Below are 23,931 nucleotides of genomic sequence, written 5' to 3'. Positions count from 1 at the left end.
ACAAAGTACACTGAAGCAATTCTTAAAATATCCAGTGCAATCTTTCATATCTCACATTCTGTGCCCCAAATTCTATAAGGATGTGGGCATGGACTTGATATCACTCAAATACAGACTTACCAGTTGGTGCTTTTGAACCACCCTGTCATATCTGCATACTATGAAAGGGTGCATCTTTTCCATGCCTTCAATACATACTTATGAGCAAAGCAGAGATGCTAATCCAAGAGATGAGAGCTCATTCAGTCAAAAGTATAAACTTGTGTTTATTTAAGAGAGATAACTTAGGGCTCATACTTCAAAACATTTAAGGCAGACTAATTGGTCTTAAAACACTAGCCAGTTTGCTGTTGTTCTAATTGGAGAGATTAAGGAAATGGTAAATCAGTGGTGGGGAACTGGATCTGGGCAGTGGGCTGGATCGTCATCTCCCCCATGCCTGGTGGGCCAAGTTTGACAGATGGATGGATCCACCCACCTGCCAAAGGCTGTCAGGTGACTCATTTTTGCCCACATGGTTTAAAATCAAACTCTGAGGGCAAACGCAGAGCTCTCAAAGTACTGATCAGCTGATTGTCAGGTGTTGCGGAGCACTATCCAGTGGGATTTGCAAGACCAAATAATCACCCGAGTGCTGGCACCTTGTGGAGCCCTACGCACTGGGTTTCACAAGTGCCGATGATTAGAGGCTCCCACCATCCCAACCAGGTGATAAAGGGATGTTTTTCCATTCTCATTTATACATTTCAACCTCAAAATAAGCATCAACAGAGAAAGGAGAGATGGGAACACAAGCATTTGGTTACTTACATCACTGGTATTGACAAACCATGTTATCTCTCCATAAGATGCAAGTTCCCCATTCACATAACATCTGAGTTCACTGTTCTTCCAGCGGTTATAGATATGCACTATAGTAACCATGTACCACTACATAAGAAATTTAGAAGAGTTAGTCTAAATTTGAAGAAGCTTTTTTAACATGTTGAAAATTGTGCAATTCGAGTTAGGGTGACCAATTATGCATTGCCAAAAAAAAAAAAAAGGATTTGCATCCCCCACAAAAAGAGGGCAAAAGTTTGCATATGGTAATTTATATGTAGAGGTGCAAATTCAAAAATAATTACTATAATTTAATTAGAAATATGTGCTGCCTGGAAGAAAATAGGATGGTGTTAACTAAGCAGTTCCATTACTGCAAAGACTTTTAGCTGGGCAATAGAACTTCTCTGTCCTCTCCCTCCATGCAACCCCTAAATCTGTTCTGGAGGTTCCCCAACCCCTCTGGAGCAGATTTAAGGGTTATGTGGGGGGGGGGCAGAGAGAGGAGAGGATGGGGAAGTTCCACAGCACAACTAGTCCTTGCATCAGCAGAAGAATTTAATTAGATATCGCTTAAGTCTGTGCCTTCTCAGTCTGCTAACTACTGATAGACAACTTCAAGGCTCTTGCTGTCCCTTTTTATGGTTCCTTATCTTAAAATCAGACTTGGGACTGGACATCCCTTTAAAATAGAGACTGTCCTATGTAAAGTAGGGCACATGGCCATTCTAATTAGCATAAGAAACATTGGTGCTAATATACTTAAACTATACTTACCATAAAGCAAACCAAATCAACATATCCAAATTGAAACTCATTTTTTGTGAGGGTGACTTATCCTCTTACCCTAAATATTTTCACCAGTCTATCTGGCTGTGCTATGGTAACTTTTGGCATTTACAACGAGGGAAAACCCTTGAAACTTAAGTCTGTGTAACTAGAAAACCCCAGATTTCATCAACAGAGGGGTAAAAGCTGAGTATTCCTTTCAACTGAACTATTCTATATAAAAAGGGCACAGGAAAGTTGTTATATGAAGAACAGTGGGGAAAATAACAAAAAATACCAGGAGTCTAGATTATTACTTTTAAGCATATTTTTCTACCAGGTTTGGAAAATACTCTTTGCGGCAAACTAAATTTATATGGCAGAATATGCCCCCCCCCACCAAAGCCAGATTTGAGAATATACAGGTAATTACAAATGTCACCCTAAAACCATTAGGAGTCAATGGCCATTAACTCCTGTAGAGCAGAGACTCAAATCTAATGTCTACTAGCATGCATTTACTTTTATTAACTGGACATTTTCAGGATAGCTCATTTAAACTCACCTTTTGTGGCCTGAAATCAAATTTCACACAGTGCTGGAAGCCTTTTCCTTTTGATTTAATTGAAGTCACAACCAAACAGCCTCCAACAAAATGAGCAGAATACCCAAGTCCTTTGCTTGTCCGAAAACTGAAACAAGTTATTTAAAATTCACTATTTATTCACATGTAGTCAGTGACAGCCATCTTTAAAAGCAGACACAGGTAAAACAAATTTCAGAAGAAATAATAACATACATACCAATATAAGTAAGGTTTATCCTTGTCTACATTGATATTATTTACAGGATCCATTCTTAACCAAGTATGAAAGGTAAAACCATTCTGGTAGGGCCACTTGGCTATAGGGGGTAAGGCAATTGCCTAGAAAATGCAAGTTAATATAAAGCAGTGAGTCATCATAAAGCAAGTCATTTGATTTGTAGCATCAGAAAGGATTCAAAGGAATGGTTTTTACTATTTAGGTGGGATGGAACTGATACTAAAGTTTGCCTCTTCACTTTTAAATCAAAGCAAGACAAGGAATTTCTTTAGGACCTTTCACAGTTAAAAAAAATGTATTTTAAAACATGGTTCCGTTAAATATGATACCCAATACTAAATACATGTCTAGAACTCTAGTAAAATGAAACTTATAAAGAACTAAAGTTCCCTTTTGTCTGAAGGGTTGCCAACACTTTCTGCAAGTATAAATAATTTTTATTTTTGCCTGAAAGACAGCACAGACATTAAAATGAAGGCCTCTGCATACAAAGCTTCAAGCCAAAAGCCAACATTTTGAAATATTTTAGTCATTAAGCTTTGTTTAAATATATAATATTGCATTCCCATTACAATTTGCTTCTGACACTGTTGCATTTCACAGCCTTACAATGTGAATTTCAGCAGAGATTTCTGAAACCCTTTGGTTTAAAGATGCTGTCCAAATTATCAATAACAATGAAAAGAAACATCAAAGAACTTTAGTGTCAGCAGATACCATATTTCATTGCTAAACTATGAAGCTCTTCCTTCCCAAACCCAATGCCAAAAATCCTCCTAGAGGGGATATCAGTAATCCACTCGTATTCCTGAGGAAAACATTCAATGCAATAACTTAAACATTATTCCTTATATCTGATTCTTAGTAAGATTAGTTTGATATTTTATTTGTGTCTATTAAACTTTGAAATATATCTGTATGTTGCATTTCAATATATGCAATGTTTTTATTTCTTTATTTCAACTGACAAAGTTCTCCAAGTCAATCCATAAGACCCAATGGCTAAAATAACTAATGTAATATTTGTATTAATTCAAAATTCATTTACTTTTTAATATGCTTTCAGTATAAGAAACTATTATTTTTGTTTCATTTAAAAAGCACAATAATAATGTGGCTCTAGAACTCATTATCATTTCACCTCCAAAAGGCTGCCTTACTCCAGGCCATTTGAAAATCCTTGAAGACCTCCGAAAGGCTACCATGAAAAGAATTGAAGACCTACCTGTTTCAGGTGGCCTTCACATACCTGATACCTATGTAGGCTTCTTGTAATTGCTGAGCTGTGATATTATGTGTTATATCTTGGGTTGGGTATGGTTTATTACTACTGCTGCCTTAGTAACTTTGAGGGCGAAACTGAAGCATTATATGTTTCGTATCTTGTATTGTAGATACTGTATTAATTTTTATTATGTGAGGCACCCTGGATGAGTTCTACTCAAAAAGGCAGCCTATATATTTTTTAAAAAATCTAGGTTATTTAATAGTTTCCAACAACTCTTTATAAAGGAAATCAATAAAATAATTATTCATTAAGGATACACCTCTAAGTATCAAATGAAGATAGGAATGAACAGCAACCTGGCAAACTATCCATAGAAGCCACTGCCTCTACTAGAGTGCAAGATGTGATATTACTATTTTTAAAAACACCTGGAGATATGTGGCAGCTTCTCCTATAAAGTCCTAGAATTTGGGTTGGAAGAATATTGCTCACCAATTCAGAGTTGTTTTGGTTGTGTTACAAAAAGCATAAGGAAACAGCAAAAGCCGCACACACATACACAAACATCAATGCAGATACCATCTCATTCTGAAAAAATAAAAAAATCCCAGGACAATGGAGTTAGGTGGAGCGCTAATGATTAGAGCATATACCCAGCTCATGGATTTAACAGAAGTGCCTGGGTCAGTTTATTTTTTGTAGATGCTTTACAACAGGCAGCTCAGTTTGCTTATTAAATAAAAATCCTAAAGTTCCACCCATAGCTGGAATATTCCCATCAAATCAATTGTTTTCAGAGCACTGTTTGCCAAGAATAGTGCTTGAAACAAGGTTCATTTAATTATACAAATCACCCAAAAGTCACCCACAAGCCACTATCTTGAAATCAGTTCAATCCACTAAACTGAGTTTTGCACAGCAGCCCTTATAGTAGTACAGTATTAGCAAATCATAATCACAGAGAAAGAAGTATTATGACTATGAAGAGCTTTATAAAGAATATTTTTCATTTATCATTCATGTACATGTGCACAGGTTCAAGTTTCCACAATCTGGGGGTGGGGAAAAATGAGAAAAGAGATTTGCATTATTATTTTTACTGGCTTATTGTATTTGATTGTGTACAGAATAAAAGGAGCCTAATGAAAGTATGTTTGGGGGGGGAGAAGCAGTCCAAAGTTCTGAACTAAAACAAAAGGAATAGAAACTTAGGGAAAAGAACTACTTACTGCAGCACTTTTTCCTGGGAAGTTGAAAAAGGCATCAGGACCATACTTCTGAGGCATGTGTTTTAACACAGACAACAGCTTTCCAGCATGTGGTGGCTGATCAAGGAAAGAGCTCTCATGTAAACCAGTTTAATATTTGAATACAAATCCAGCAAAGTGATTGAACATAGTTATGAATTTTAGACTTAACATTTTTACAAATTTATACATTACAATAATGCTATTATGCATAAATGTTCATGTAAATCCTATTAGTCTGGAACTATCATTCCATGTGGATGGTATTGGTTGCCAGTTCGGTACTTGAAACATGCTATGGTAGCTTCAGTTGCATAGATTACATGTGTCTGTTCCAGTGAATTGATAAATGTGGGACTTATGCCACCCCTCTGCCACTGACAGCCATCCAGCCTTAAGACAGCTTGAACGAACCACAAGATACAATACTATACCATAATAAATATTGCTGAAATAATTCATCTGTTAAAAGTGTGGCCCTTAAGAGCTGTAATTTCTTGGCACTTTAGAAATTGAGTGAACGTGGAACGCCCCTACATGAAATGTTAAACAAAGAATATGCGGACAAATACAGGCCAGACATCCACATGTTGGATTATAACCGCCTGGTTACAACTTTCCATACTGTTTCCATCCAAGTTCAAATCTTTCCATCAACCTTAAAGTTTATGAACATATATGGAGAGTAACTGAAATATTTCCTTTTTTCCAATGCAGAGTTCTCCTTACCCATTTTCCTTTGTCTCCTTGAAGTTTGCTGAAGTACAACTTTAATTCCCGAACTGTCACATTGTAGCTTGCTAATACTCCCAGCATATCAACTAGGAGATCTAAGGAAAGCAAATTATTACATTTAGATTAATAGCCAACATTTTATTTTACCAATGAAAGGGTTATGGAAAGGATTCTGTGTCAATTAAAGACACTATCATAGTTAATCTTCAATATCAGGGCAATTTAAAATTCATACCTGCAATCATATTGTCAGCCTTATCAATCCTCTGAAGCACTTTCTCAACAAGACCCACTTCTGTGCAAATTTGGAGATTTCGTATACTTTTCTTCAAGATGGCTGTAAACATGCTCCATACCTCAGCCTGGCAAGTGACATCACATTTATCCAACAAGTCCACCATGCAAGTAATACTCTCTCCATCTTGTATAATAAAATTCATTTCCAGATCAAAGTGACCTCCTACAAGCTTCAATTTAAAAAGAATAGACATTAGTGATTTTATCTCTCTTCCTCCCCGAATTACCTATTTCAAAGATTTAAAATATTCAAGCATTCTTTCCTTGGAGATACATGCTAAGGGTATGAGCAGACACCACAAGAAACATTAGATTGGACTGGAAAATTGATTAAGTAACTGTGCAATCCCATGCTGCCTAACTCTTTAGTTTTATTGAGTCGAATCCAGAGTTAAACACACATAATGTGGCTGATGGAAGGTGACCATCCCACCTTACAGCAGCGTGCGCACGCACACACACACACACAATCCTCAGGATGGTCCATGGAGGATTGGGGAGCTCTGCTAAATGGGGTGAGCTAAAGGCAAAAGGTATCTCCAAAAATCGGGCAGAGGCACCTTCTATGAAAGAAGCTCCTGCTTAAAGAAGTTATTTCTGCCTAATTTGGGGGGGATCTCTCTTACATGTACATGCACTTAATTCTGAATCCAACCCAAAGAGTTCGATGGGTCTCACTCCCACGTGTATTTCTAGGATTGCAGCCTTAAGCTCAGTTTCACTTTTAAGGTATCAGTCTATATGATCAATATATATAGGAATCCAACATTGCAATAAGAAATATGATCCCATGTTTTTCAAGGAGTAATTACGCAAACATTCCTTTTGTCATATGATTGACATGCAAATATGGGAGGCCACATGAATTTTTCCAAATGGAGGAAGTAAATACTACCAATAAATAAAAAAAATACTTAACTGACATCAGTGAACAGATCTATCATTTCTGGTAGATCTGGTGACAGAATGGTGGCAAACTCTGGGTAGATCTAGCCTTGTACTCCTCCCCTGATTCTCAATGGGTATGCCTGTGGTCCATCTACAGGTGGACCATACATCAAGGTTATGTCTTTCCACTCACAGCTGAAACCCTCAGTTCTTTCCCTGACTCCCTGTACCCCTCTAGTCCTTAATTAACCGCAGTGCTACTGCGATCAACTTCATGGCCTCTTCCCCACTGCATTTCACTAAAAATGAAACAAACACCAGTTTAACAACATTGGACTACAGTTGATGCACTACCTACCCCTGGCTTTGCTGAGTTCCTGGCTGCGCTGTGACCTTTTGTTTGAGGTAACACACTTTTCCCAAATTGCCATATACTCAAAGCCTGTATACCTGAATTGTTTTCTGTGGGACAGCAGCAATCACTTCACCAGAGAAGACCAGCAGAAAAAGGCTTAAAAACAAATCAAGAATCTATATGGGTGTTTCACCCTAGCCTTCTCTTTGGCTAGATCTGCTAATGGCCTAACCACCAGTCATTGCTATGGCTTTCATTCATTGGATAAAAACACTGAAAGTGGCAGCAGGTTAGTTTTTTTCACAAGACAAGAATAGAGCCTTGTATACTGCTTCTTATCACAGGTTCTACAAATGCTAGAAACTTACTATTTTTTAAAAAGGTGGGAATCTGGGGATTACAATTCATCCAGAGAGAAGCAACTGCCTATCCTGCGAGATACCCATGTATTTCCTTTATACTAATTTAGCTCTAAAGATTAACATAAAAACCACTAACGAAAATTAGTAGGCTATGCTTTGCCCTCACCACACAATCCTATGCATAGTTACTCAAAAATAAGCCACACTGCATTCATTGAAAATTACTCCCAATTAAGTGTGTTTTGGAATTGTTATGTTAGTCTTACACACTATGGATGCAATCTAAAGAAAGTTAGTCACACTTAAGTTCCATTGCAATGGCAAGGACAGACTACCCATTGCACTGATTTCACTGGAACTTAAACATAAATAAGGCTGCAACCCTGTGCGCACTTACTTGAGTGGGACTTTACTTCAAAGTAAACATGCAACAATCCTATGCACATTGTTCTTCTATGGCTTCAAATAAATAATAAACTTGGTTTGCTCTGCATTAGACTCTCTCTGCCCCACTGTACTGACTCTAGTTCACACTTGTCCCCTTACCTATACTCCTGGCTTGTTTAACTATGTTCTTTAACTTGGTACTTGATTGTTCCTTAAACAGATCAGCATGGATATTGCCTCACAATACCCAGCCTATAATGTCACCTGCCAGCTAGTTTGATGACAGGGTTTATTGCACAAGAGCTATATTTAATATGGCGAATGACACCCCTTGGGTATATGAGGGTTAGCAGCAGAGATCTATTACTAAACAGAAACTAATCAGATAGGATTTTTCATTAAAAATATATTCATTCTGATATAAGATTCACCAAAACAGTCACTCTTCCTTGCTTTTCCATGAATCCCAGCAGCTCCCACTCATTACTCATGATCTGAAGTGTTGGAGATATACATGTTGGGAAGCACATTTTTCAGCATTCTTAACATAAATCAGCAACGATGTCAAGCACCTCAAGATTAGAAAGCTATAGTGAGTGTATCTGAGATTCCTAAACAGAATACATAGATAATAGAAATGAATAAATAAATAGCACTTTAAATATTTCTCCTCTTTCATCCTTATTTCATTAATAAAATGACACAGGTAACAACTTGTAGCAGGTATTATCTTTCTTCCTCCGCCACTAGCAGCAGTGGTGAATTGAATGCAAGTCAATTATAGTGGAATGTGGTCAGCATTTGGTCATAGACTTTTTTGGTCTGTGAGCTTGTCTTGACCTAGGGGAGTGTTTGAAAGCTGCTGATGGTGAAGATTTCCTAGCAGAGATGGTCAGTACACACACATCATATAACTGCTTCCAGGCACAATTTAAGGTTATTTTTATCTATAAATTGTAGGAGGGCTTGCAATAAAATTAAGGGACTACTTTCATTACACATCATTGTAATGCCAGGATCAGAGAGAAACTTCTGACTGGCATATCATCTGATATACCACAAGTGATAAAGTAATGGAAGATTTCTGGCTAGAAAACCTGCCTTTATAGTTTGATGTAGGTAACAGCAACAGTTAAGACTTGGCTCAGTAGAAAGGAAAACTCATCAAATGTCAAGAACTGCCAACATCCTGAAAACAAGATTTTAAAAAAGTAATGTATGATTTTCTGCTTATGAACTACTGATGGAATTATCCAACTTTTCTGCCAATGTTAATTAAGCTCACTGCAAAGTTACTAGAAAAATCCCTGGCTCACTAGCTTCTTAACGTTCATTTCTAAGAGTTAATGTATTTGGTTTTAAGTGACCACCAGCTACCATGCCAACACCTTACAGGCCATACGTTCTGCTGTTAACTAAAATGACCTCACCTTCACCTCAGTTCTCTACTACCCATCTTTCACGTATGGCTGCATGTACTATTGTCAGTAACCACCCATCCAAGAAGTTGACAAATTAGTTTTCCTATCTAATCTGCAAAACACAAATAATTCAGTAGCATTAGAAGTAGTACATTCCTCTAACCACACACCAGGCTTAAATCTCTCTCATTTAAGTGTTTTATGAAATTACTTAAAAAAAAAATATGGGCAACAGTTACATGCAATTCGTATTGAATTTGATATACTGTTAATATGCTAACATATTACAGATACATATAAGCACACACCTACACAGCATGTCATATTAACCCTTTCTAATGGCAATTTGAGGCTGATCAACCTTCAAGACACAAATTTGTTGCCAAAGACAGGGATCATAATCCTGGTCCATACCCTGGCTAGTTATTATCCGAGCTGCAGTAATGGCTGTGCAGAGCAAAATGTAATCTCACGAAATGTCACAGTAAGTTATGAATATCTGAGCAGCCTAATGCACCTTACTAGCCATGAAGTGTGAGGATGTAATCTTATTACCTTTTTTATGGTTGTATTTTTTTTTTGAATAATGTAGCCTTTGAACTGATGTATAGTCTTTCCCTGCACTTTAGCATGATTTGGTCTCCTGTGTCATGCAGTTCATTTTTCAGAACTCCACGATTCAATGTATTTTAAGTCTTAGGCTCAACTTCATAAACAATCCTTGTAACAACCCACAGGGTGACATAATATTTTCTGTCTCTGGATTGTGGTATAATGTGTAAGCATACAGCAATGATTTTAAACCAACACATTTGAAGCATTCAAATACATCTTCATAATTTTTAAATTTCATTTTAACACTTGCCTTGGCTATTCATAAATTTAAATAAGTCATAAATATATCAATACGTGCATGAATTCAAGAAGCAATGACAACCTTTTGTAGATTGCATGTCTCAGTCTCCCCTCCAATAGCATCCACAGCACTGGTTGTTTTTTTACACCTAATATTGTCTCTGAATGTTTTTTTGGTGTGTCTCCCAGTATTAGGTAAGTTAAAAGAAAGACTAATCAGATACATATTAGTCTTTTATTATTATCAAATAATAGTCACATAATTTCCAAATATCAGCTAAAGGATTTCAAAAAGGTACTACAGCTGCTGCATTAGATGGGACATTACCTTGAGGAACCCTACGAACAAAAATCTGACTGAATGTGAACTCAGGACGCCACCATATCTAAGGCTTCTCTATTTGGTATATTTAAGCTATGAGCTGAAGGATGGGTGAAACTGTTATTCTAAGTACGCTGATATGGAAATAAAACCTACTGAAATAAATGATTAGGAGAATCAGCATGCTCACTCTGAAGTAATGTAATTTACATAAATGGTTTGAAGACGTCAATTTAGCTGCCTTTAGGCAAACTGAAACATGCAGTACAAGTTGTATAAACAAAACCCCCTACATTTTAAAATGTTGCAGAGCAGCCATGTTATATTCTATACACTTTTTATAAACTTTTGCTTGACTGTAATAAAATATTTAAAATATATAAGAGTTTTCTAAATACAACCACTTCCCAAAATACTTTTTACACAAGTATGAGTAATGCAAACTGTTAAATTTCACCCTAAAACTAGAATGAACATGGGCACATAAGACTGGCTGGCATTAAAAAATTATGCATTGTTACCCAGATGATAGATATGTAAACTGCAAGACACACTGAAGCTCATTTGGTCTTTCATGTCAGGTGTAAATGTGGCAAGACACAAATGTTTCAGCCCATAAAAGACACACACACTATGATAAATATCAATCTGACCTATCTTAATTTTCATAATTAGTCTGAAAATCTATATCTTTTCTGAGATGCAAAGTAGTCACTGCTGGCTGTAGAATGTAGTACATGCACAACCCTAACTGATAACCAGCAGCAATGTCTGCATTTAAAAGAAAAAACAAAGCAAAAAAAGGGGATAATGTGGCTAACATTACTTGAAGTTAATACTCCTTCAAATTTGGCTCAGAGTTAAAGACAAACTCTGAATTAGCAGATCACAAACGATTCAAGTCCTCACATAATCTTTTCCTCATCCCATCCTAGTCTGATTTCTCCTTTCAGTTCTCTTTCCCCTCCCTCTATCATTTTATCTAGAACACATAGGAGTGACAAATGCAGTAAAGCATAGAAACAATAACAAAGATTATTTATCATCATCTAACTGGGAAAATCTGGTTTGCAGGTACCCTATGGTTTGCACAAACCTTAGTTTTCCATTTCAGATAAAAGGCAACCTATGGTTGGTTAAACTCAAAATGGAGCGGGGAAATGAGGGTGTGCAAGGCCAGAGGGTAAGGAGCGCGAGTCACAGATTTGTCCATGTAATGCCAAATCTTGGTTTCGTGTTATGCCTGAAACATATTGTCACATATTTTAAACACAAAACATGCATCTTATGAAGTGCACTCTTGTCTATAAAAGCTTATGCCATGATAAATAGTCTTTAAAGGTGCCACGAGACTCGTCATTAGTTGTGCCACAACAGATCAAATATTATTATTTATTATTTATTGGATTTCTTAGTTGCCCATCTGGCTGGCTAACCAGTCACTCTGGGAGATGTACAAAATAAGCAAAATAGCACAAAATGACACATCAATACAATAACATTAAAATTTAAAAGCAATGATGTTAAAATCTAGCCCACCCCAAAGGCCTGCCTGAAGAGCCAGGTCTTCACGGCCCGGTGGAAACTCATTGTAGAGAGGGCCTGGCCCATCTGAAAATTGGATCCAAAAAAGATACTATTACATGAGTAGAAGGCAGCACCCCAATTTCCGCTGACTTCCCTTCTGTTCTATATCACATGGTTCCCAACAGTCACCCTATTTTCAAGAGCAGTTTTTCAGAAGGTGCAGGAGGCTACAATAGGAAATCTGCTCACACGTCTTAGGATCCAAATCAATGATAACAGTTTTTATCATGATAACTTTCAAAGTTACTGATACATTAAGAGAATGGCTTTCCACTCGAATTTCTAAAAAAAAAAATCCCTTCCAGTTCTGGAATAGTATGTTGATGATGTAAGAAATCCTTTTTCTTAAAAAATATATATATATGAAAAATTCCATGTAGAAAAACCTACATTCCACATCATGAATGAAAAATTAAAGCTAACCATTTGAATTGAACAAGCAAGAACTTTTTGATAGAAAGTTTTAAAGTTATGTTCCTTTTCATGAGCATATTGCATGTGTAAACAGGCTCATATAAATAATATCTTAATTTCTCATCAGCCTAAATGTCCTGAAAAACATGCATATATTGTGCAGCGGCAGAGAAGAAGACAGAAGGTTCAATTTTCTCAGGGGGATTTTGGTGTATGCTAAAAATACATATGTTTAATCCATGACAACACTAAACTCGCTACTAGGCCCAACTCTTGCAGCATTTCATGACAGATGAAGTGAAGAAATCCTCTGAAATATTTGTCTATAAAGCTTGGGAATTCGACTACTATTTCCCCTAGATCAGTAAATTTACTTGTCAGTAACTGAAAGCTAGGCTGTCCACTGCTACAGAAGAACATGTCTGAAAGGTAAAGACTTGTTATAGCACAACATCAGTGTTAAACTTAAAACATAATATTGAATACTTACAACTAACACTGGAACGTAAGTTCGCCTCATGGTCTCTATTGAGATCCATGATACAGTAATATATGTATATAAATGGAACATTAACATCCGAATATTAACGTTTTCCACATATATATAAAAGAATAGAGACCAAAACAGCTACTTAAATTTGATGCAGTCTTAATATCCTACATTAAGTTGAAATATAGATCCAGTCAATTATCCTTAAATTTAAATTTGCACATTGAAATTGGCCTACATATAAACAACTCAACCTCACAAACTAACCAAATTGTTAACTTTAGTTTAATCCAGACATAAGTACACCAAGATAAAATTCTAGTCTAAAGTGATATGCAAAGTATGTGCCTTTCTATAAGAAATGAGATTTCCAAAATCCATTACATCACTGATTCATACATGAGCACTGAACGCCAATAAATCACTTAAACCATGATACAGAGGCCCTTTTAAAATTTGCATTTACCTATAGTAAATACCACCATGTTCTTTAATAGCTTGCTAGTGCAATTTTGGCAAACTACTGATTTATGGCTGCGACATATTTTCAAAATCAGAAATCCATCACTGTATGACATCTACTAGAAAGTCAGTTCAAGTTACATTACTCTAAATTTAAGCTCTGTGTAACACGAAAGTCACATAGCAAAAAAACCTTGTACCATATTGCTTATTTCAGTTTCCCCAGTATGCATCTCACTCTAGGGATATATGGTAGCTATTGGTTAATACACTATGTCAGTTTACAGGCCTACTCAAAGACGTTTCTCAACATTTCATTATGAACATCATAATACACAAGAAAATATAGCAAAACAGCCCCTAGAAATAACAAACTTTGAAATATTCCCATAACAAAAGGCCAAAAGCAAACAGTGGATATTTTCTCAAGATAGCAACTGCCTTGAATTCTTCTAGCAACTGTTTTAAAGAAGAGGCATCTACTAAATTGATGCTCAAAAGTACTATTCATCAGAAACAGTCCTGTTTTACCAAAACATGTTGATGTTTGTGGGCCATTTCCAGTTTTAAGCTCTGTTGATGCAATGGACTTCCATGAAAGGAACTAGTCAGAACTAGTCAGAACTCACAGCAGGTTTTTGCACCAGCTGAAGCCTCCAAAAATATGTGTGGACAGTGACCTTTAAAGAGTGTTACAGAACACAATCCAGATCATGGCCATGTCTATTCCCTTAGAGTTAGACCTTAAGGGACAGGCATAGCTGAACCTAAGCAAAAGCTCTATTGGCCATGGCCACCACCTGGTTATCCAGGAGTACCACTAAGCTGTGAATTTGATCTTTCAAGGGAAAATGCAGCTCTCATCTAGAACAGTTCAACCATGATTACTACTGTCTGGTCCAGATTTAATTATTCACCACAATTCAGGCCATCAGTCATCTCAGACAACAGTTCAAGACTTCCTTAGCCTGCCCAATCAGAGATGATAATGACATACAGAACTCTCTCTTTACATATTGGAAACAGTCAATTAAATGGATTCTCAAAAGTACATTTTGGAACTGGATTTGTTTTGGCTGGAACTTTGTGTTTGTTTTCATATTGTTTGGCATTCTTTACAAGAAAAAAAGAAGTCCTTTTCAAGAGTTTAGGGCAAATGTATGCAGGTTGAAAAATGAAGATGGGGTGCACATGCACCTCCAAAGTTGTGTCCCCCATGCCAGCTCCAGATCTTCCTGGTTTCATTGTGAAGGTCTAAAGGGGGATTCTAAGCTCATTCACCTGAATCCCTTCATACCTTTGCACTGAACAAGGGAAGGTCTGAAGTAGAGCCAGTAAGAACACTGGAAGCAGAGCCAGTAAAAACTTTGGGGATAGGCCTTGGGTGCACCCTTCACCACCACATACACACAGACCCCTACACCTTAAGGCCCAAGCATTTGACCCAAATACTTGGGAAGGGCTCAAGCGTTATGGAAAAACTGCAGCTGTAATATTTAACAATTACAAACAGCACATCCCAAGCAGAACTTCCAATATTTGTTTAATATATAACAAGACTGGTTAACATAATTAGGAACATGGGAAACTACCTTATACTGAGGCAGACCATTGGCCCATCTGGCTCAGCATTGTCTACACTGGCTGGCAGCAGCTCTACAAGGTTTCAGACCAAGGTCTCTCCCAATCCTCCCAGGATATGTCAGTGATTGAACCTGGTGTCGTCTCCATGCCAAGCATATGCTCCAACCACTCAGCTTCACCCCTTCCCCAAAACAAAACAATGATTACTAGTTCCTCCTCCTCATATAATATTAGCATGAAATTGTCCTGCTCAGCTATTGGCAAAAAAAAAAAAAAGGACTTAGTGCATTTGACACCCAAAGGAAACAACATTTACTATATAGGAACAGTTTTATTCAGCATATGATTCCAGGACTGGAGACAAGACTAAGGACATATCAATCACAGCCTCCACTAAGTGCAACACAGAAGGTGGGTCAGTCTAAACAAGGACAAGAAAATGTAAGAATTAGTCATTCTGAATGAAGGGCCAGCACAGTAGGCTTAGATTATAATGCAACAAGGAATATTGAGTGAGCAAGAATGGATGAGGTTGCAGCTTCAGCTGCAGTATTTGAGATGATTGTGTTGTGAACGCTCTCGCTCCCTCGCTCACTCACACCCCTCTTAGTAGGGTTAGGTGTGTATACTGCACTGTAGATGAATATATAGCCTTAAACATAATGGTTTGAAAACCATGCCCTCGTGTTTCAATACACAAAATATTTCCATTAATAGGAGATGTTAAGAATACAGATTTAAGGGTCCCATTTCCTTTGCTCAAAGGTTTAAATGCAAGTCTCCTCAAAACCTTTTGCATCCTAGTCATCACAATTGTGAAAAATACACATTTTTCAAAATAGTTTCTTAAAAATGATTTGATATGGAGAGTAGACACAGGGAGAGACATACTGTGGAGCCCACACAGAAGGAATTGTCAAGTAGATACAGAAATGGGATGCCACGACCTCAATTCTTCTAGAAGTACATGTTGGAAAGTCAGTGCTACAGGTTGTACATGCACTGCAGAAGAAAGCTAGTAGCACTGGGAACTTCTATAAAATTGCTATAAACAAAACTCTAGCTCACTAAAACTAAATCTATTTAGTCTTTAAATGTGCTACAAACTGTTGTTTTTGCTGCAAAAGACCTGTTAGATCGCCTGGAGGGATTGGGAATAGGAGGCACTGTTTTACAGTGGTTCCGTTCCTTTCTCTCTGACAGGCATCAACAGGTAGCATTGGGGGAGGAGGTTTCAGACCCTTGGACCCTCACTTGTGGAGTGCCACAGGGTTCTATCCTCTCTCCCATGCTATTTAACATCTATGTAAAACCGCTGGGAGCGGACTTCCGGGAAGGGTGACTTAGCCTGTGCCTGCTTTTGAGACGGGCTCCTGCCTCAAAAGAAGCTTATTCAGATATATCAGTCAGTTTTTTCTTTTTTTTTTGACTGATTAAACTTCTCCCGGGTAGGGAGAAACGAAGAGATTAACCTCAAAGCCTATTTTTGTTGGGACGACCAGATCTCATTAATTTATGGGACGAGGTCCAGCCGACGAAGGTGGGACGGATTTTCAACAGCAAGCTCTATCTGTTAAAGCGAACGTTCATCTTATCTTCTAAGAGAGAACGCACTAACAGGCAAGCACCCTTCTTTCTATATTTTTCTTTTACTTGACTTAAATTGTTGCTGTTTAAAAGAGATTTGCCAGATTGATCGGTTTTTGACATCTCACTGGGGAGCCATAACTTCTCTCTGCTACGCACTAATTAATAGCTTATCTCTGTTTTTGTTGCAAAAAGCTGTCCTGGATTTGCATTCTAAAGATATACACAGAAGAGGGATTTCTATTCCAGATTTTTATTTTGAAGAATATTATACTGTCTGAGACTACTCTCTTTTTGGTCTATTTTATTTTGACGAATCTGTTTCTTGACGACTGCCATTAATTGTTTCGATCCTGGGAACTGCATTTTGTTTACTTAACTATGGAGAGATAAGGCTGTCTGCTCTGTTTATATTGTGATGTCACCAAGTTTGGAGTATTAACCCAATTGTTGCTGAAATAAGAAGTGGTTTTCCTATATTTTTCTTTTAAAATGGCAATTAAGAAAGTGGCTGAGAAGCTGGAAATAACTATGTTTCAGAAAATAATGGATGAGATTGAGATAACGAAACAAAACCTGCGACAGGGTTGTAAGGAGCTGAAAGTTGAATTGAGTAAAATGAAGCAGGAGATTAAAGATATAGGGGTCCCTGTGAGAGAGGTGACCCTGGAAGGGGTCCCTGTGAGAGAGGAGACCCCGGAGATTGGAACAAACGTGGAACAGGAAAAAGATTTGGAGTCTATGGACTTTAGAAACAAAATTTATTGTTTGGAGACACAGGAGATTAAAGACATAGGGGTCCTTGTGAGAGAGGAGACCCTGGAGACTGGAACAGGGGTCCCTGTGAGAGAGGAGACCCTGGAGACTGGAACAGGGGTCCCTGTGAGAGAGGAGATCCCGGAGATTGGAACAAACGTGGAACAGGAACAAGATTTGGAGTCTATGGACTTTAGAAATAAAATCTATTGTTTGGAACTCAATGTTATCTCTGAAGAAATTAATGAAGATTCTAGAGATAAAGTTATTAATGGCATGGATAATCTTCTGGACTGGAATGATGTGATGGAGCCCAATATAGAGAAAATCTATGGAATTAACTGCAGCCATGTGACAATGGAAAAACTTTCAAGAGATGACCCAGTGTATTTTGAAAAAAAGAACAGAGATATGATTTTACAGCTGTATTTCAGCAACCTATTCAGAATGGATGGCAAGAAAATATTTGGGATAGAGGTAATTCCCATTAGACTCTTACTATATGACTATGGCTTTGACAGCAAGATTATTATGGAATACTGATAATGGAAGATTGGATACTGAAATTACTGGACTTAACAAGACTACTGAAGATGGAAGATGGAAAATGGAACTAATAGGGATAATAGAACAATGGCTACTGAAATTACTGAACCTAACAGATTCTGATGTGATGGATTAATTGAAATGTTTATTTTGACTATGGTTATGACAATAAGATTATCATAATTAGTAATGAGATGGATTAATCGATATGCTTATCTGGAAAAAAAAATTGATAGATATATTTCTTAAAGAATTGAAACCTCTCTTTGACTTTTTGTGGAAAGAATAAAGTAATGTTTATGAGATTTGATGATTAAGTAAGATAACTACTGGAGGAAAGTGATTTTATAATATGACTTAAGAGACAGGATTGTTATATATTATAGACTTATAACTGATTTGATCTTTGACAAATGGGAAGTCAATATTTTACTCTTTATTTTTTATTTTTGTTTTTTTTTTTTCTTTTTTTCTTTTTGTTTAACTATTTTTGATTTTGTTTTTTGTCTTTGAATGTTTTATGATTTTGTCTTGTATGTTTTATGAAAATCTGAATAAAAATTATTGAAAAAAAAAAAAAGTAAAACCGCTGGGAGCTATCATCAGGAGTTTTGGGCTGCGGTGTCACCAATATGCTGATGACACGCAGCTCTACCTCTCTTTTAAATCTTCACCGGAGTTGGCTGTGGAGACCTTGTCCAAGTGCCTGGAATCCGTGAGTGGGTGGATGGGAAGGAACAGGCTGAAGCTCAATCCTGATAAGACCGAGGTGCTGCTTGTGGGTGACAGGGGAAGGTTGGGTGTTGTTGACCTGAGGCTTAATGGGGTGAGTTTACCCCTGAAGGATCAGGTCTGCAGCCTCGGGGTTGTTCTTGATTCCAGGCTGTCCATGGAGGCGCAGATTTCGACAGTGAGCCAGGCAGCTTGGTATCAACTACACCTCATACGGAGGTTGCAACCCTATCTCTCTATTCATCAGCTCCCACTGGTGGTACATGCCCTGGTCACCTCTCGATTAGACTACTGTAATGCGCTCTACGTGGGGTTACCCTTGAAAACGGTCCGGAAACTACAACTGGTGCAGAATGCGGCGGCGCGTTTGCTTACAAACAGCCGCCGCCGTGATCACATTACGCCGGTGTTATTTCATCTACACTGGCTTCCAGTTGTTTTCCGGGCCCAATTCAAGGTGTTGGTCTTAACCTTTAAATCCCTATACGGTCTCAGCCCAGCTTACGAAGGTGCACCTCCAGTACCACCAATTAAGCCTCCCGACTAGGTCAGCCACACAGGGCCTTCTCTCCGTCCCACCAACAAAAACATCTAGGTTGGTGGGGACTAGAGAGAGGGCATTCTCAGTGGCGGCCCCCACTCTCTGGAACTCCCTCCCATTCGATCTTCGCCATGCCCCTTCCCTGGATACATTTCACCGAGCCTTAAAAACATGGCTCTTTGGACAGGCCTTTAGGATCCCCGGGGTGGGCTAATTTCTTTATATTGTTTTAAAATTTTCTAGTGATGGCCCTAAACTGTTCTGTACTGCTGCTTTTTAAAATGATTCTTGTTGACTGTACTGTATTTTATTATGTATTTACATTGTACTGTTGTATTTTAATGTGTACGTCGCCTAGAGTGGCTTTGGCCAGATAGGCGACACAAAAATTAAATTTATTATTTTATTTTTATTATTAACATGGCTATCCATGTGGCCAAAGTACCATGAAATCAGAAACCTCAATGGAAGATGCAACAATGAAGAAAGCATACACCAAGTGTTATATTACAGATTGTGTCGATCTGTTCGTAATGGTTTCGGGTTTGGACAATTCCATTTTAGGTTACGACATCAGACCAGAAAATCTTTAGAGTTATTCTGTCCCTATGATTCTACCTATGGGAACAGTTAGGAATTGTCAGTGAGGTACCTCAGGCCCAGGGGCCAAATGTGGCTTCCAGGCCTTTCTCTTTGGTCCTTGAGACACTTATCAGGCCACACACTCTCCTCAGCCACACCACCTTTCCCCAGGTCACATCCCTTACTGACCTTGCTTCATTTCCTCCTCAAGTGTTTTTGCATGGATGAAGAGGACACTGTGGCTACTAGGGCATAGCCCTCCCAATGAGAATGTCAAGCAATTTTTAAACATCCACCAAAATCTCAAAGCCACATGCTCTTTCTTTTTCCACACACATTTTATACTTCTACTCTAAATCAGAAAAGCTCTGCAAACATTTCTGTCAATCTACCACTCTCTGACCAATCAGCTCTCTGCATCGTAATCCAAATGTATTAACTATTGCATAGAGGTCCTCCCCTTGGTCTGCCTCCTACTCCATCTGTTGTTATGAAGCTTATCTAACAGAAGGGCCCCACTCATATGGCAGGTTAGGTTCCAGACCCCCACCAAAAAGCGAAAAACACTGGAAAGTGGAACACAGCATCAAAATGGCGGTGAAAAAGGCGAGAAAGTCTGACAGCACCCCATGCCCCTCAAGGGAGAGCAATGGCAGCCGTCAAGGTAGAGTAGACAGGCGTGGGGGGGGACAGGTCAACCACCCCCGCAGTCAACTAGTGGAGCCAAGAACCACCACCATGCACTCTAGGCGGTCTGCGCCACAACCCCTCAACCGGAGCTGCAACTGCAAGCTCTGAAAAAAGAAAGGGGGGGAGAAAAAAGGCTGTTGCCAGGGGAGAGCCGCCACCATGAGCTCCAAAGGTGCTGCAGTAGCGAGTACAAGAAGCCGCCGTCGCACGCTCCAGGCGGCTGCAGTAGCAAGCCATGGGGGGAGGAAGCTGTCACCACGAGGCCAGGAAGGGAGATGACAGATGACAATGACGCGGTCAAACAGGTCACGAGCAGAAGCTGCCACTGCGAGCTTCAGACTCGCCACTTCTGCCGGCGGGCGCAGAAACTGCTCTGGAGGAGGAAGAGATGTTGCCGCTGCAGCTCCAAGAACAGAAGCAGCACCAGAAGCCTCCGCCATCCCCAAACAAAAGAGGGGCAGGCAGGGTAAAAATGAAGGGGGGGAAACAACTGAAACCAAACACCCCAAACCAGTTCCATGAATGGACGAAGGTGAAAGAGGGAGGGGGGGAAAGCTGGGACAAAACCCCCCAAAACAACCGACCCCCAGTCCCAACACACACTCTCACACACATTACCCACGTGATGGCATGCTACCGCAGTATTAGCAAACTGCCGAGAAGTGGGGCCCTACTGTATAGCAAATTAGGGAGGAGCCTAGGATATTTCAAGAAAGTCCCCATTTAGTAGTCTTAGTCTATATCAGAAGCTGTGAGAGTAAAATATTGGGCATAGTGTTAGTCTCGTCTTTCTAAATAAAGGACACCTTTTTTAGTTTATTTGCATTTATTTTTGGAGATGGATGGGAAAACAGTTGACAGAGAAATGTCAGCCAGCCTCTATATATATGTGCTTTGCTGCAACAGCTTCTTTTGCTTGCAGGACTGGAATGGGGAGTGAGTGATGGTTTTTAATTAGTATTTATTAACAGAAAGAGAGCAGCAGTGGGCAATGTGAGTCTCTTTATATGCTAAATATTTCTCTGGAAGGAAGGGATATAAATTTAATAAAATATTTTATTTTATTTTTATTTCTTAACTATTTGCATTTATTTTAATGAATAGGCTGGGAGATACTATAGGAGGATTGGGAGAAATTTGTAATTTGTGTCTCTGCACTTAATAGACTGTTGGGAGGGGTAACTGGTTACGGTGAGTTATTTTCCAGTTTCTCTGCATGCTCACCCTCCATGTGCTTGGCACTTGTTCCACTCTTCTGCAAGCATGCTTACCCCCCAAAGGAAAAGTTAGAAGTAAGAGGCTGCAGTAATTCTGCATTCTCCTAATGTCCCACCCACTCATGAAGATTGCTGTCAGAAAGTTGGTAGGAGGTGGTGTATCATTGCTCTGATCCAGCTTTTAATCCCTTGCTAAAGTTGCAATCTGAACCCCATTTTCCATGAAATTAAGTGCCACTGAATTCAATAAGACTTAGTTCTAAGCAGACATGGTTAAGACTTTACTGGAAGGTGATTTGTTGAACTGAAAATTCTTCTGTAAACTTGTTTGCTCACAAAGGGTATTGGAAATTTAGGGGGAGGTTGCAGTAAGTACATATCGTGGTCCCACCTGGACTCCTTTTTCTACAGGTTTGTTTGCTCACAGAGGTTTTTAAAAAGATGGAAAGGGGGATATAGTGGTCATAAATCTTTATTCTTCCATGTCCCATCACCTTCCTCTTCTGCAAATTTGTTTGCTCATGAGATTTTATTTTGGGGGGGGGGGGTTAGTGCCTTTCTCCCCTGTACGTTTGTTTCCCCATGAGAGCCATTGGAAAATTGGTAGGAGGTGGTGGATTATTGTTCCAGTCCAGTTTTTGTTCCCCTTGCTAAAGCTGCAATCCTAGTCCCATTTAACTGGAAGTAAATACCTTTGGACATACATCTGAGTATATACGGTAAGGATGATGCTATAAACTGGTGATCTGACCAACTAAAAACTATGGTGTTCTTTTCTCTGTCTCTGTCTGCATCAGTAAAGTTTGCAGTGCAGTCCTATATATAAAAATAACAAGGCTGAGAGTTTATAACTGACCCAAGGTAGGAAGTGAGCTACAACGAGTCAAGTGAGTTTAAAATATTTAACTGCACATGCTCATAGTATCTTCTGTAGCCCATGGAAGCTTATACCATAACAAATTTGTTAGTCTTGAAGATAGCACAAGACTTTGTACCCTCAGAACTTCTCAGGCGCCCTACCAGGTCTAGTAGGCACCAGCCACAACTGCCTGGGTGGAATGTCTTGCTTAGATGGGTAAAGATTAGGGAGGGGTGTGAGAGTACGTGTAGAAATTAGTGTCATGTACAAATGTAATATTTATATTCATTGACCCACCCACTTCCACCTCTAGCAACACCTAGCATTAGCATGTGGCCCCTGGAAGGTTGACTAGAAGGAATTTGGCCCTCAAGCTAAAAAAGATCCTCCATTCCTACTTTCAGGAATTCAGCCTTAAGATATAATATACATAGGGTGACCTCTAACTATGGTAAGCCTGACAGCAGAATGGACTTCCACCAGGGCAGTGGGACATGCTCTTTCTCTTCCCCCCCATGCACCCTCCATATGGCAAAGCAGCAGAGAAGAGGAAGTTCTGTTGCGCCAGTAGAAGTCCTCTCATGCAACACTAGATATCACCCAGAAATCCTCTCAGTGTTTAAAATGTTGTACCACTTTTGAGTAATTAATGTCCTTGTATTTTTCATTAAATTCTGGGCAGATATACAAGTGGAAAGGGGTCGTTTTGATTAAGACAAAACATCCGGAATTAGTTTTAAAGTGGTTTTGAACACTAAGAACACTAAGAAAAAGCATGACAATAGTGATGAAACAAATTCAGTTAAATACAGGTAAATATGTTTCATTAAGAGCACAGTATACTTTTTCAAAAATTTACTAGAGTGATCTCAAGTCTCAGCAAGTTATACATTTGGATCTTGAGTTGCACAAACAGAATCCCCTTCTCCCCATTGCAGCCTCTGTACCCCCTAAAAGCTATTCCCCTAAAAGCTATTCCTGAGGATCAAGGTGCCCGCCCCAACTTCTTTTCCACAACCATCCTCACCTCATCTCACATTGTCCAGATCCCCAACCCCTCCAAAGCTTTTTGGAAGGGATAGCAGGGAGAAAAGGGTAAGGAAATACCACTGCATAAGTGGACTTAGAAGAACTCTGGATCCAATCCATTATCAGTTTTATAGATGTAATGCAATATATATGAATCATCCAGGATTACAAAAAGAGAAACACCCCAGTATCTGCATCTACTTCATCAAGCAAATGGCTATTGTGAGACGGACGTATGGAATATAACTACTATTTAAAGAGGGTAATACACACAGCCAAGGAAAGGCTTGTTAAGAATATGTGCTGTTAAACACTCCTATGGTCAGGTCTCGTCTCCACAACAA

At 38.8% G+C, this 23,931-nt stretch overlaps 1 protein-coding gene across 4 annotated transcripts in view; it reads right to left on the bottom strand.

The window, feature by feature from the left end:
- LRBA (LPS responsive beige-like anchor protein) overlaps window positions 1-23,931 on the bottom strand; it is a 654,576-nt gene that overhangs the window by 594,471 nt on the left and 36,174 nt on the right. For all 4 annotated transcript variants that reach the window (XM_061584671.1, XM_061584674.1, XM_061584673.1 and 1 more), the window contains exons 3-8: window positions 5,860-6,091; window positions 5,619-5,719; window positions 4,872-4,967; window positions 2,394-2,515; window positions 2,156-2,282; window positions 811-930 (exon numbers count right to left, since the gene is read on the bottom strand). In XM_061584671.1, the coding sequence (XP_061440655.1) occupies window positions 811-930; window positions 2,156-2,282; window positions 2,394-2,515; window positions 4,872-4,967; window positions 5,619-5,719; window positions 5,860-6,091 (798 nt within the window). The remainder of the gene's footprint in view (window positions 1-810; window positions 931-2,155; window positions 2,283-2,393; window positions 2,516-4,871; window positions 4,968-5,618; window positions 5,720-5,859; window positions 6,092-23,931) is intronic.

This window comes from Rhineura floridana, chromosome 9 (assembly GCF_030035675.1).
Source record: "Rhineura floridana isolate rRhiFlo1 chromosome 9, rRhiFlo1.hap2, whole genome shotgun sequence".
NCBI classification, from domain to species: domain Eukaryota; kingdom Metazoa; phylum Chordata; class Lepidosauria; order Squamata; family Rhineuridae; genus Rhineura; species Rhineura floridana.
Note: the sequence above shows the minus strand (reverse complement) of the source record. Positions and strands in the feature narration are given on the sequence as shown.